The 11,558-nt window shown below is 32.3% G+C and overlaps 1 protein-coding gene across 1 annotated transcript; it reads right to left on the bottom strand.

Moving 5' to 3' along the window:
- Positions 1 to 6,693: 6,693 nt before the first annotated feature.
- LOC130965941 (WAT1-related protein At1g68170-like) lies at positions 6,694 to 8,037 on the bottom strand. Its single transcript, XM_057890698.1, has 4 exons — positions 8,022 to 8,037; positions 7,168 to 7,235; positions 6,930 to 7,081; positions 6,694 to 6,844 (listed from the first exon to the last, which is right to left on the bottom strand). Exons 1-4 carry the CDS (start codon positions 8,035 to 8,037, stop codon positions 6,694 to 6,696), a joined length of 387 nt encoding a protein of 128 aa, XP_057746681.1.
- Between the last annotated feature and the right edge of the window lie 3,521 nt (positions 8,038 to 11,558).

The following is an 11,558-nucleotide window of genomic DNA, read 5'->3' as shown; positions in this document are numbered from 1 at the left end:
GGAATGATCAGATTTTAATATATTATTATTGCACACTTTGTTAATACAAAACCCTTATTAAATCAGAGTAGGAAAAATCTTAGTGACATCGACAGTGTAAAAATTGCAAAGAATTGCTTCATGATTCATTAGTATGTAATTGATTCCTGCTACATGGTTAAATAATTGTTATACGAAGATAATAATTAAAAATTTTTAAATAATTAAAATATTTTATTAAATTATTTAATAATACGTTTTGATCTTACTTGCAGAATAGATCGGTTTTAACTATCTGGTATTTGCTTAGCTATATATTCAGAGGCTGAATCGTCACAACTCTTGAGTCCAAGCTTTTTCCTTATACCGTGATATGAGAGCACGAGTAATAAAGAGGGAGAGGAGTGTACCTGCAAAGGCACTCTAATGTTTTTTATCTAATTCAAACTTAGTAGAAAAAAAATGTTTTGCCTCTCTTTATATGATGAATTTTTCATCAGTTGCATCTTTGGCAATAAATCGTCGGTTTTCGAAATGATTGATAGTGTAATCGACTTGATTATACCGTTTGAGATGTTGGTTATAATAGGAGTATTGATGTCACCGAGTTATGGCTCATAAAATCCGAACAATAACAAATAATAACGAACTATAATACGTATTGGTAACTGTTATGAGACCGAGTTATAACTCGTATTAATGACGACCATATTACATTTATATTTTAACCACCAGTCCACCATCATATAAAAAGTTATTCTAAATAAGTAAATATCTTTGTATAAGTAAATTAATAATCTATCTATTAAATAAACAATTTTTATTGTTATAAAGAGGGATGAAAGAAATATGTTTATATTATGTATTTTTAATAAAGATGTTGTTTCTTCAATTTAATTACAGTCAAAATAGCAATGACACATGGTGAAACGACAGGGACAATTGAACATGCATTTGAATTTGAACCGTAGTTGTGCCCAATGTCATTCATATAAATTGGACGTTATAGTAACATGCATGCTAACGAACAAATGCCGGGGGCTTAAACTAATCAAACTAACATTTCACAGCTGTATAAACCGGAAGGGAGAGTAAGGCCAAAGAGTGAGGACATTTTGGTAACTCCATCGACTTTGAAATTTCGCGGCAAAAGAAGAACGAGCGGGACCCATTAGCCGGCCAGCCGGCTTGGTTTGACCGTTATTCCAATTTTCAACGTACACGGGACTCACGGCTATATGGTAATATTTATTTTCGGAGGAGACATGGACAGTACATTTCTTAAAAAAGAAAAGTTTAGGATTAATAATTTTATTGTATTTTGGCTAGTATATAATCAGTAAAAAAAGATGAATCATTGAATAAAATTTCACACCAATCTCACACCATCAAATTATTATGATGGTTAATTAATGGTTACTAATCACAAATATTGCTGCCCCTAACATTTCTCTATTTAAAAAATATTTGAAAGCAGAGATATAGATATTGAACATATTATCTCTGACACAGTTTTTAATAATTTTGTGTCCACTTTTTTACAGAGAACAATGATGAACACGAGATTTGAAAAAGGGATACGGATTTTTTTTATAAATTTTTTCTTTTTTCCATAGATATTTTTTATTATTCCACCGTTACCCTTTTTTATTTTTCCTAATCTACTTTGTTCTCAAAAATGTAATTTTTTCTCCATATTCTTTCTTTATTTCTATGTTCTTTTTTTTCCAGATACTCTTTTCTTTTTATAGAATTTTTTATTGGGTTGGACAATCATTCATTCTTATTGTTCTTACTACAATATCGTTATAACATTGTATTATATTATTTTTTTATAATAAAAATAATAACAAAAATAATTAATCTTAAAATTTTTTAAAGATAAATATTATCAAAAATAAAATTAATTTTTAAAATACTAAAAAATAATTTATACGTTGTAATTAATTTTATATAATTTTAAAAAAATCAGTTTTTTGAAAAGAAAAATCAATTTTTAGATTAAAAAAATTTATTTTTTAAATAAAAATAAATTTTTTTAAAACTGATTTTTTATTTAAAATTAATTTAACTTATTAACTTAAACGAAATTTTTTATTAATCGAACTCATATTTATTTATTTTTAATATTAACCATATATATTCCTACATATTAATAATAAATTTAAAAATAAAATAATTATATTTATAAATTTTATTTTAATATAAATATTATTATATAATTTTTTATTAAAATTTTTTGTCACTTCAAACATCTTTTTTCAAGTTTTACTCTCATTTTTATTAAATTAGTTTGTACTTGATACATATAGAAAAATCACATGGCTATTTTAGTCATTTCATATAATATTTTAGTTTTGTCAATGCGTATCCAAACATAATACTGGACATTATATTAGTGTCTTTTACATCGTATCCAAACACAATACATAAACAATAATTTTTAATATCTCCGTCCTATTGTCTCTGTCTCAGTGTCATGTTATGTTCTATCTTTAAAAACAAACGCTACCTATATGCTCTGCATCCGGGTCCCTTTGTCAAAAAATTAAATAAAACGAGTTAATATTTAATTTAGTTGTTAAACTTACATGTGAATCTCAATTTATTTTTTAAAGTTTTAATTACTTCTATTTAGTTCCCAAATTTTATAAACGTATCTCATATTAGTCTCAGAGACGATTTTTAGTTCAAAAATATTAATAGAGTGTTGAAATGGACAATCAAATGCCACATTAAAACATGTAAAATGATATAGTTTTGGTTTTAGCATTTAAATAGCTCAAAAATGATGTCGCATCACTTGTTTTGTTAGATAAAATTTCAATAAACACCAATTATGATGTTGTTTTTGAGTTATTTAAGTGTCAAAACAAAAATTGAGTCATGTTCGCAGAATTTGGGGACTAAATAAGAGCAATTAAAACTTTAGGGACTAAATTGAGGCTCATATGCAAATTTAGTATTATCTCCAATACTATGCAGCATTTTCATCTTGATGTCGCAACAAATTCAATGTTAAGCGAAGTTGACACAAATTCTTTAGAAAAATTCTTAAATTGCCTTTGACAATTATCTCAAAAGACAACGAAATTTTTAGTATAAAAATATTTTTTTGATCTCTAATCTTTATTTTTATGAGATTGATTAGTTTTTTTGTCAATATAATAAATTTACATGACATGTTAAACTATTGATTTATTCATCAAGAATCAACTAGAATTAACAAATTTTTTTTATTAGAAGTCTTGATGTTTTTTAAAGATAATTATTAAGATCGTTTAATTTTTATTTTATTATTTTTTTAAATAAATTAACAAAATTTACCGTATAAAACTAAAAAATATTAATGCTTTTTAAATTATTTTTATTTATAAAAATTAAATAAAAAATATATTAGTAATTAATGTATTATACAAGTATGTTTTAAAAAAAATTATTGAAAAAAGTATTAATTAATTTTATAAAATTAAATACCAAAAATAAAAAAATATTTTTTAAAAAATTTTGTAATTCTTTAAAAAAATTATCAGAAATTAAGTTGGATATTCACCCATAAGTTAAAACATATATAAGAGGTACTATTACAACAGCCAAGAACAAAGCTAGCCAGCAGCAAGTAAATGAGTAAAAGAGAAGAGATATAACATTCACATTCCACAAAAAGATTCAAATAAAAAATGGATGAAGGTCCGTCGTGGAAATGACACGGCATGACTTATGTGGTTGTGGATGTGATTCTGATAATTAGATAGTTGTAAAAAAAGGTTATAAAAAGTGCTACTAATAAGGACAAACTATTATGAGATGCTTGTAAACAACATTACAAATGTACAATTCTTGAGGCACTGTCGTTGGAGATGGAAAGACTTTATTGGTGTAATGCCTGTCTCGTTAAAAGTTAAAACAAAGTTCAGTATTCATCCATGCATGATTTCTTAGACCAACATAGGAGTTTGGAACTTCAGTTGATTAATTAGTCCAGCAAAAGCTTGGGTTTCTCATGTTACTTCCTCCACTCTATGTGCATCCTCACAAGAAATGGAGATCGACCTACCACCCCCCCCCCCCTTCTCTCTCTCTCTTCATTCTCATGCTAACCTTAATTTTTTAATAAAATAGAGTGTTATTTTATTTGTGAGTTAAAAATAATATATTATAATTATAATTTTAATAGATTATCAGTATATATATATATATATATATATATATTTAATTATGTAATATCATGTCAATACAAATTAAGAATGTACACGACTTGAACCTGAAGCATTAGATTATCAGTATATAACAATTATATATATATATAATATCATATCAATAAAAATTAAGAATGTACACGGCTTGAACCTGAAGCATTTTTGAAGATGAAGGCCCGAACTCAAAATAACCCGAGAAAAGAAATGAAACCTGAGAGGGGAGTGAAACTAGAACCGGGTCAGAGCTTGGGTCACTCGAACCCGATCCAGTCGTCATATTACTTGAAAAATAGAGAAATGCTTGAGAGAGTGGGAAGTTGAAAAGTTTTCACAATCACAGTAGATCATGCAAGTTCAAATGATGGAGTTATTACTTATCTTCAAAGGAAATTAGTGCAAGAGGTGGGTTGGTGTGTAGAGGAAAGTATATATATGCATGTGAGATGTTGTACTCATCACAACTAGAAAATTGCTTATTACAAATGGATTTACACACAGATTTGGTCTCTTTTACTGATAGATTTTTTGTTACTGACGGATTTTGTCCCTTTGTAAAAGTTTTGTTGGAAATTACTTACTGACGGATTTTTTTCCGTCGGTAATTTACAGACAGATTATTTCCCATTATCAACAGAATATTCCTCAGTAGTGGTCCTCCCTTTCGCTAAAAAACTGTTAGATTTTTTATCGGTAATTTACCAATAGATTTTTTTCGTTACCGATAGATTTTCCATTGGTAATTGTCACTTCAATTTTGCTTAAATCGTCTAATTTTTCGACAGATTTTTCGTCGGTAACTGGAGCTTGGGAAAGCATTTCCAACTCTGAATACAGATGAAAAATTCATCTGTAAATCTGCCAATAAGGTAAAACAACATTTTTTTAGATTTTTCATTGCAAAATAAGCCTGATTTCATACAAAATAAATATAAATTTAAACAAGTACACCGTATTATCAAACTAAAAGAAAAGTACTATAAATAAGCAAATCAATATAATTTAAAACATAAATAAAGTGAATTGATACATCAACTATAATAATAAGTAACAACCATACATCAAACAAAGTGTATTAAGTAAATTAAAAGTTGTTAATAGATATCCAAAGGACTCTAAATGATTTTTTTCCTACTAGTACATTAAAAGACCTATGCTGCAAGCATTTCCTATTCAATTTGCTAACTCATTTGAACATTTTTCGCTACTCTAATATTTAACTTGTAACAGAGGATTCATTATATGAAGTTGGTGAAGGAGGTCTTGTGTTAATTTTACTTATCGCGGCTGCAAAATTCACTTCACTTGCTCTTTTTACTTCTTCTTTTTCTTCTTCTTTTTCTTCTTCTTCTTCTTCTTATTCATTACTAATTTTCTCACAAGAAAATTTTGCCTTCTTATTCCTCATGTTATCTTTCTTTAGATATATTTTGTAGCCAGTCTATGATTATATTATCTGTTTCAAAAATCATATGTTACGAAATATCATATAATAATTTAATAAAATATATACTAAAATAATTATTCAGATAAGATAACGTGGCACACAAAAGTATTAAAAAAAGAAAAGATTTGATTATTATCCATATATGGCAACATGATCTTTCATTTTGCATTTAGATTCTATCTTTTAAATAATGAACACAAAAATTTTGCATCTTATTTCCATCTAAACAATTAAATGAATTGTTATTATGTCTACTATTTCTACATTTTTGACATCGTAGTAGTCATGGTTATATGAATTATGATCATTATTCTGAGATAAAGAAATGAATTATTTGAGAGGGGTTGAAAGTTGTGGTGGAGACAAAAAACTTGTTTGGTGAGCTTCTAAGAAAAGATTTTTTTTTCGAGTTATCTTTTTTTAAAAAATCTTATAGAAAAGTAAAAGTAATTTTATATTTGGGTATCTTATGCAAAAAGATCTTTTTATCTATCAATTATGTTTAGATATAACAATATAAAAGTACTTTTTGTTTATTTATTACATGAAAAACATCTTTTTTTAAGGAAAAAAGATCTTTTAAAAAAAGATGTAAATTACAACTCCTCAAAAAGATGTTTTTCTGATTTTTCTACTGTTTTTACTTTTACCACTCGAAATTTGCCAAACCCGCTAAAAAATAAAAAAAGATCTTTTTTATTGAAAAAAAGATTTTTTTTCATTGAAAAAGAAAGATCTTTTTTATCAAAATAATGGCACCCAAACAAATACAAAAACACGAAACTCAAATATAACTCACTTAGTTTTAAGAAATTGAGCTCGGTTCTTCTTCCTCTAAAGACTTTGTTGTTGTTATTTACAGGCTCTTGGTTCCCTTTTCCCACCCTTTTTCAGTGCCCTTTCTTGCTTTCCTCTTGTTATTGTCTTCAAACACACGCTCTTTCAGATTAAAGTAAAAGTACTTTGTCCCTAGAAACACCTTTCCACCTAAAAAACAAATACAATGGAATCTTAATTATATGATTTTCAATAATTAATAAATCATCAAACTCCCAGCATGCAAAAACGTATCTACGACTTGTATAATCTGTTATTGATCCTGCTGTTGTAATTGTATAATTTTAGATGGCAATATTGAGTTATTTTTTTCATCTCTTTATTCTTTCCCCATAGAATCATGTATGGTAGTAGTCCATACACTATCAGCACTACTCCAATCACACTGCATATATACCAAATCATATATCTATATTAATATCAAAACAAATAATAAACAACATACATACAAAAGTCTATTATATATGTACCTTCCAAGATACAATTTCTCATCCAACATGAAAGAAGCTACAACAGCCACAAGCATAAGCATGACAGGGTTGAAAATGAAGGCAAGTAGTGGCCCTCTCATTTGTATGCACCATGCTATGATAAGAAACACTACTCCAGACCCCACAATTCCCTGTACCAACAACAAATTAATTAAAAAGAAGCTAAATGAAGAGTAATAATACAATATAATGTATGATGTATCAATAATGTATGTACCGAATAAGCAGAAGCCAAAAGCCTGATATTCCAATCAAGCTTCCATTGATTGTGTAACACCCCCTTACCTTAAGCCTGGCCTCTAGTCGTAAAGCAAAGGATAAAACAGTACCACGACAGTTCTAAAGCTTATAATACATGATTTATATGCAAGAATTTATATAACTAAAAGTTCGATGAAGGAGTAAAGCTCAAAGTCGCATGAAGCAGAATTTCGATACACAAAGTGTTCACACACGATAACTAAACGTGTAGGCACAGACAGAACAAGACAAAATATAGATAAAATCTTGTAGATAGATCCAAGATACACAAGGTAATAATTAAAGTAAACAAGATATATATAAGTATGATATACAAAAAGAGGACTAGCCACAGCATGCGGAGTTTAGACCGGCTAGTCAAACTGAAACAACAGAGTTTTGAAGTTTAAAACAGCAACAACCTATCTCTTAAAGCTTTTTAGAAATAAAGCCTCTAAGGCAACAACGTTAAATATACAAAAGATGAGAGTACTACAACAAAAGTAAAGTGAAATAATACATATGGAAGATCGTACTCTGCTCTGTCACCACATCCGCAAACTCACCGTGGTGGGTTGCGACCTGCTTTTGAAATACAACAACAATATATGGTATGAGAACCAGGGGGTCTCAATATAGTAACAGTGCCTAATATATAAGATGTAAGGTTTTGGGACGCCAAAGGCAATTCTAGAACTTCACATCAAACAGAGATTCAAACTTAACGAGATAATTAAATTAAACCATAAACCTTAAACAGGTTATCTAAACTTAGGGTTTCTAACTAATACTAATCATGACGCTGTATCTCACAACCTTTACCATCCTAACCTGCATGCGATTCCATCGCCACTGCCTTCCGATCCTCCTAAACGCCAGACAATCGCAAGTATAAGCAAACAAGTAATACACATGTAATATTCAGGTATAGCAAGTAATTCAAGAATCAAGTAGATATATTATATATTTAGGCAAATTGCAAGTAATCAGAGCAAACAAGCACATAAGAGATGCATATGATGAATGCATGTTCTATTGGCTGTGATATCACTTGTCGGTTATAAAGTCAATCCCGACACAAAATTTGGTCAGCAACTCCTAGATTAGTCTCTCTGTTGCGCATACTCAGGAGGAATAATTCTGAGGGAAGAGTGCCCTACCACCTTGCAACCAGAGAGAAAATGCATACTCAGGAGGAATAATTTTGAGGGATGAATGTCCTACCACCTTCTCCATGAGCGAGAAATGTGAGTGGGAAGCCCAGCTTCAACCTTCACATCCGAACGTAGGCAGGAGACTGCCACAACCCCTATGACGGAGAATAAAGCATATCACAATCACATAGTCAATTTCAGAGATCACTGCTCATAGTCCAAGTCCACTTATACTCATCTCATTAACAATAATCATTCATATTTATCAAGTCATGGTCACCCCAACACTCCGCGCAGACACTCCAGCTATTCCATTCACAGAAATTCCCTAGCCTAAATCACCGTCTTCTAAACTCATAACGAAAAATACCCCTTTTAATTCATTTATTATTTTCTCCCTTGATTCAAAGCCTAAACTACTAGCAAAAAGATTTTAAACAAGTATTACGGAAGTTCTCAAGCCTGCCGAGAAGGTAAAACAGTTAAAAACATGGTTTTAGGTGAAAAATAGGGCATGTGCATACGCACAGAGGTGTGCTTGGGCACACATGACAGATTTTCAAATTTTTTGCAACATCACAGAATTCAGATTTTTGACACCTGTAAAACCCGGCTAATTAACGGCTAATTAACCCATAAATGAGAATTTATTCTAGAAAGCCTAAAATGTGATTTTTATGGCTAAATATGATAGAGGAGACTGAGACGAGAATTTTGGTACCAATTTTATAGAATTTGGACCAAGATTGGACCGAACGGGCCAAACCGGGCCAACCGGACCCAAAGTGGGCTCTTGGCCCAACTAAACTAAACCAAAACCCTAGTTTTCAGCACTCTCTCTCCTCACAACACACTCAAACACCGCGGAGAGCTCTACAAAACCCATACAATAAATCTTGAGGTAAGCCACGTGTTGCTGTTCGAAATTTCAGCCCTTATTTTCGAGTTTCATGGGTGAAATGTTGAGATTTTGGGTTCTTTGATGTTATAGGACCCAACTCTCTTGAAGGAGAAGGTTAATCTTGTCTCCTTGGACCTTGGGTGTGGTAAGATTCTCAACCCTAGTGTGATTTGTTGTTCTATGATGTTTGGGTATTGAGATGTTGTGTGTGGATATGATGATTGTGGCTTAGGTTGTGTATGTGTGGATATTGGAGCTTGATTGGTGATTTTGAAAAGCTTGGAAAGGATTTGGTGGTGAAAAATCTGTTCTTGGAGGTCTTGAGGCCTTGAGAGCTTGTGGATAAGTGGTTTGGAAGTGCTCCGGTGGAGCTTGGGAAAATCGGCTAAGGTATGGTTTTGGTTTCCCGTATCTAATATGTAATGTGGTAGGAAATACTTAGGCTAGAGGCCCTAAGATAGGCATTGAATTGTTGATGTTGTTGAATGATTGAGATATATGATGTGGTCATATATGTGATGATGATTATTGATGCCTTGGTGGTATGATGTATGAGAAATATGCATGTTGTGATATATGCTTGATGATTGGTTATGGTTGAATTGTGGGTTGAACCATGTTGATGGTGAGTATGTTGTTGATTGTGTACAATAATGATTTATTGGAATTGGTGTTGTTGAGAATTGGCATGAGGAATAGTATATGATATGTCAATGTGTTTGAGTTTGAGCCACTTGGGTGAAGTGGGGTAAAATGATGAGATAGTGATTTTTGGTAAATTGTGGTAATGTGTCAATGTGTGAGTTGAGGAGGCTTGATGTTGAATTTGATCCATTTTGATTGATTTCAAAGAAAAGGGATGAAATTGGCATGTTTTGATTGATTTTGAAAAGAGTCGAAAATGGTTTGTTTTGAAAAGGGCATATTGTGGTTTTGTATGAAAATATGGTTTTTTTGGTCACACTTTGACGGGACATAACTTGGACTACGGATCTCTGTTTTGTACCAAATCTATTTAGAAATGAAATTGGATCCGGGATGTCCATGTCGTTCAAAGAACGGGTGAAAAACGATTTAAAATGAGGAAGTTATGTCCGTCGGAAGATTGGGGTTTAAATCTGTGAATTCTGCAGCTTTTAACTTAGAAAATTTTTAGCAGAATGACTCCTTGCGCGTGGGCGCACCTGGCGCGTACGCGCCGATCTTCCAGAAAACGCCATCCACGCGTGCGCGGGCGCGCCGATTTGTGCTGCACCCAATGCCCAGCCATTTTCCAGAGAGTTATGCCAAGACTGTGCCAGTGTTGTGCCTGGGGCACGAGAACACCCGCGCGTACGCGTGGTTGGCGCGTGCGCGTCGATTGGCAAATCTTTAATCCACGCGTTAGCGTGCATGACGCTTGCGCGTCGATGAGTGTTTGAGGCCATCCACGCGTGCGCGTGGAGTGCGCGTACGCGTGGCCCTGTTTTCATCCCAAAGTTGATTTCTTGAGTTTTAAAAGCCAAATCTCATACTTTCAAGCCTCCGATCTCACTATTTATGTCTTAAATCATTATGACATGCCTAGCTGTTAAAAAGGGGCTAGTGAATGAGGTAACTTACGAGTGAAGCAAGGGAAAAATGAATGATCAATGAGGATCAAGATGATTATGTGAGATGCGGAGGATGGTGGTGGAAGTGCTTGTTATGCCATGGGCCGAAAGGCTATAATTGTTAATGAAACGGCTGGTTATGGATTTAACCGTGAGCCGGAAAGGCTGTGTATGATATGAATATTGGCTGGTTCTGGACTGAACCGTGAGCCGGATGGCTGATATGGATGTTGATCCATGGATGAGAATTCATGCATGTTTATGCTGAATTATTGATAATTGAGATTTGCACTTCCACTATCAGAGGCACGAGATCCCTGGGAGGAAGCAGTGGCTAGCCACCACGTGCTCCAGGTGGAGGCTCGAGACTCTGTTGACCCTATGTCGTAAGTGTGGCCGGGCACTGTGAAAGACCCAGATGAGCTCGCCCCCGAAATATTCACCAGTGAGGGTGATGGATATGGATCATGTTTATGATCAAGTTTATAACGAGTATAACTCGAGTTGGGGATGCGCAACAGAGGGACAGTCCAATGGTTAGCGACCAGGACTTGTCGGGTTGGCTCTATAACCGACAAGATGATATCATCAGCCACTAGGGACAGGCATTCATCATATGCATACTATGTGAATTGTTTGAGATTGCCTATTTGACTGCATATTACTTGCTAATTGTCTAAATGTCTTAACTGCTCCTATTTGTATATTCTTTGTCTGATAT

The sequence above is a fragment of the Arachis stenosperma genome, chromosome 3 (genome assembly GCF_014773155.1).
Source record: "Arachis stenosperma cultivar V10309 chromosome 3, arast.V10309.gnm1.PFL2, whole genome shotgun sequence".
In the NCBI taxonomy this organism is placed as follows: Eukaryota; Viridiplantae; Streptophyta; class Magnoliopsida; order Fabales; family Fabaceae; genus Arachis; species Arachis stenosperma.
This window is presented reverse-complemented; position numbering and strand designations above follow the sequence as displayed.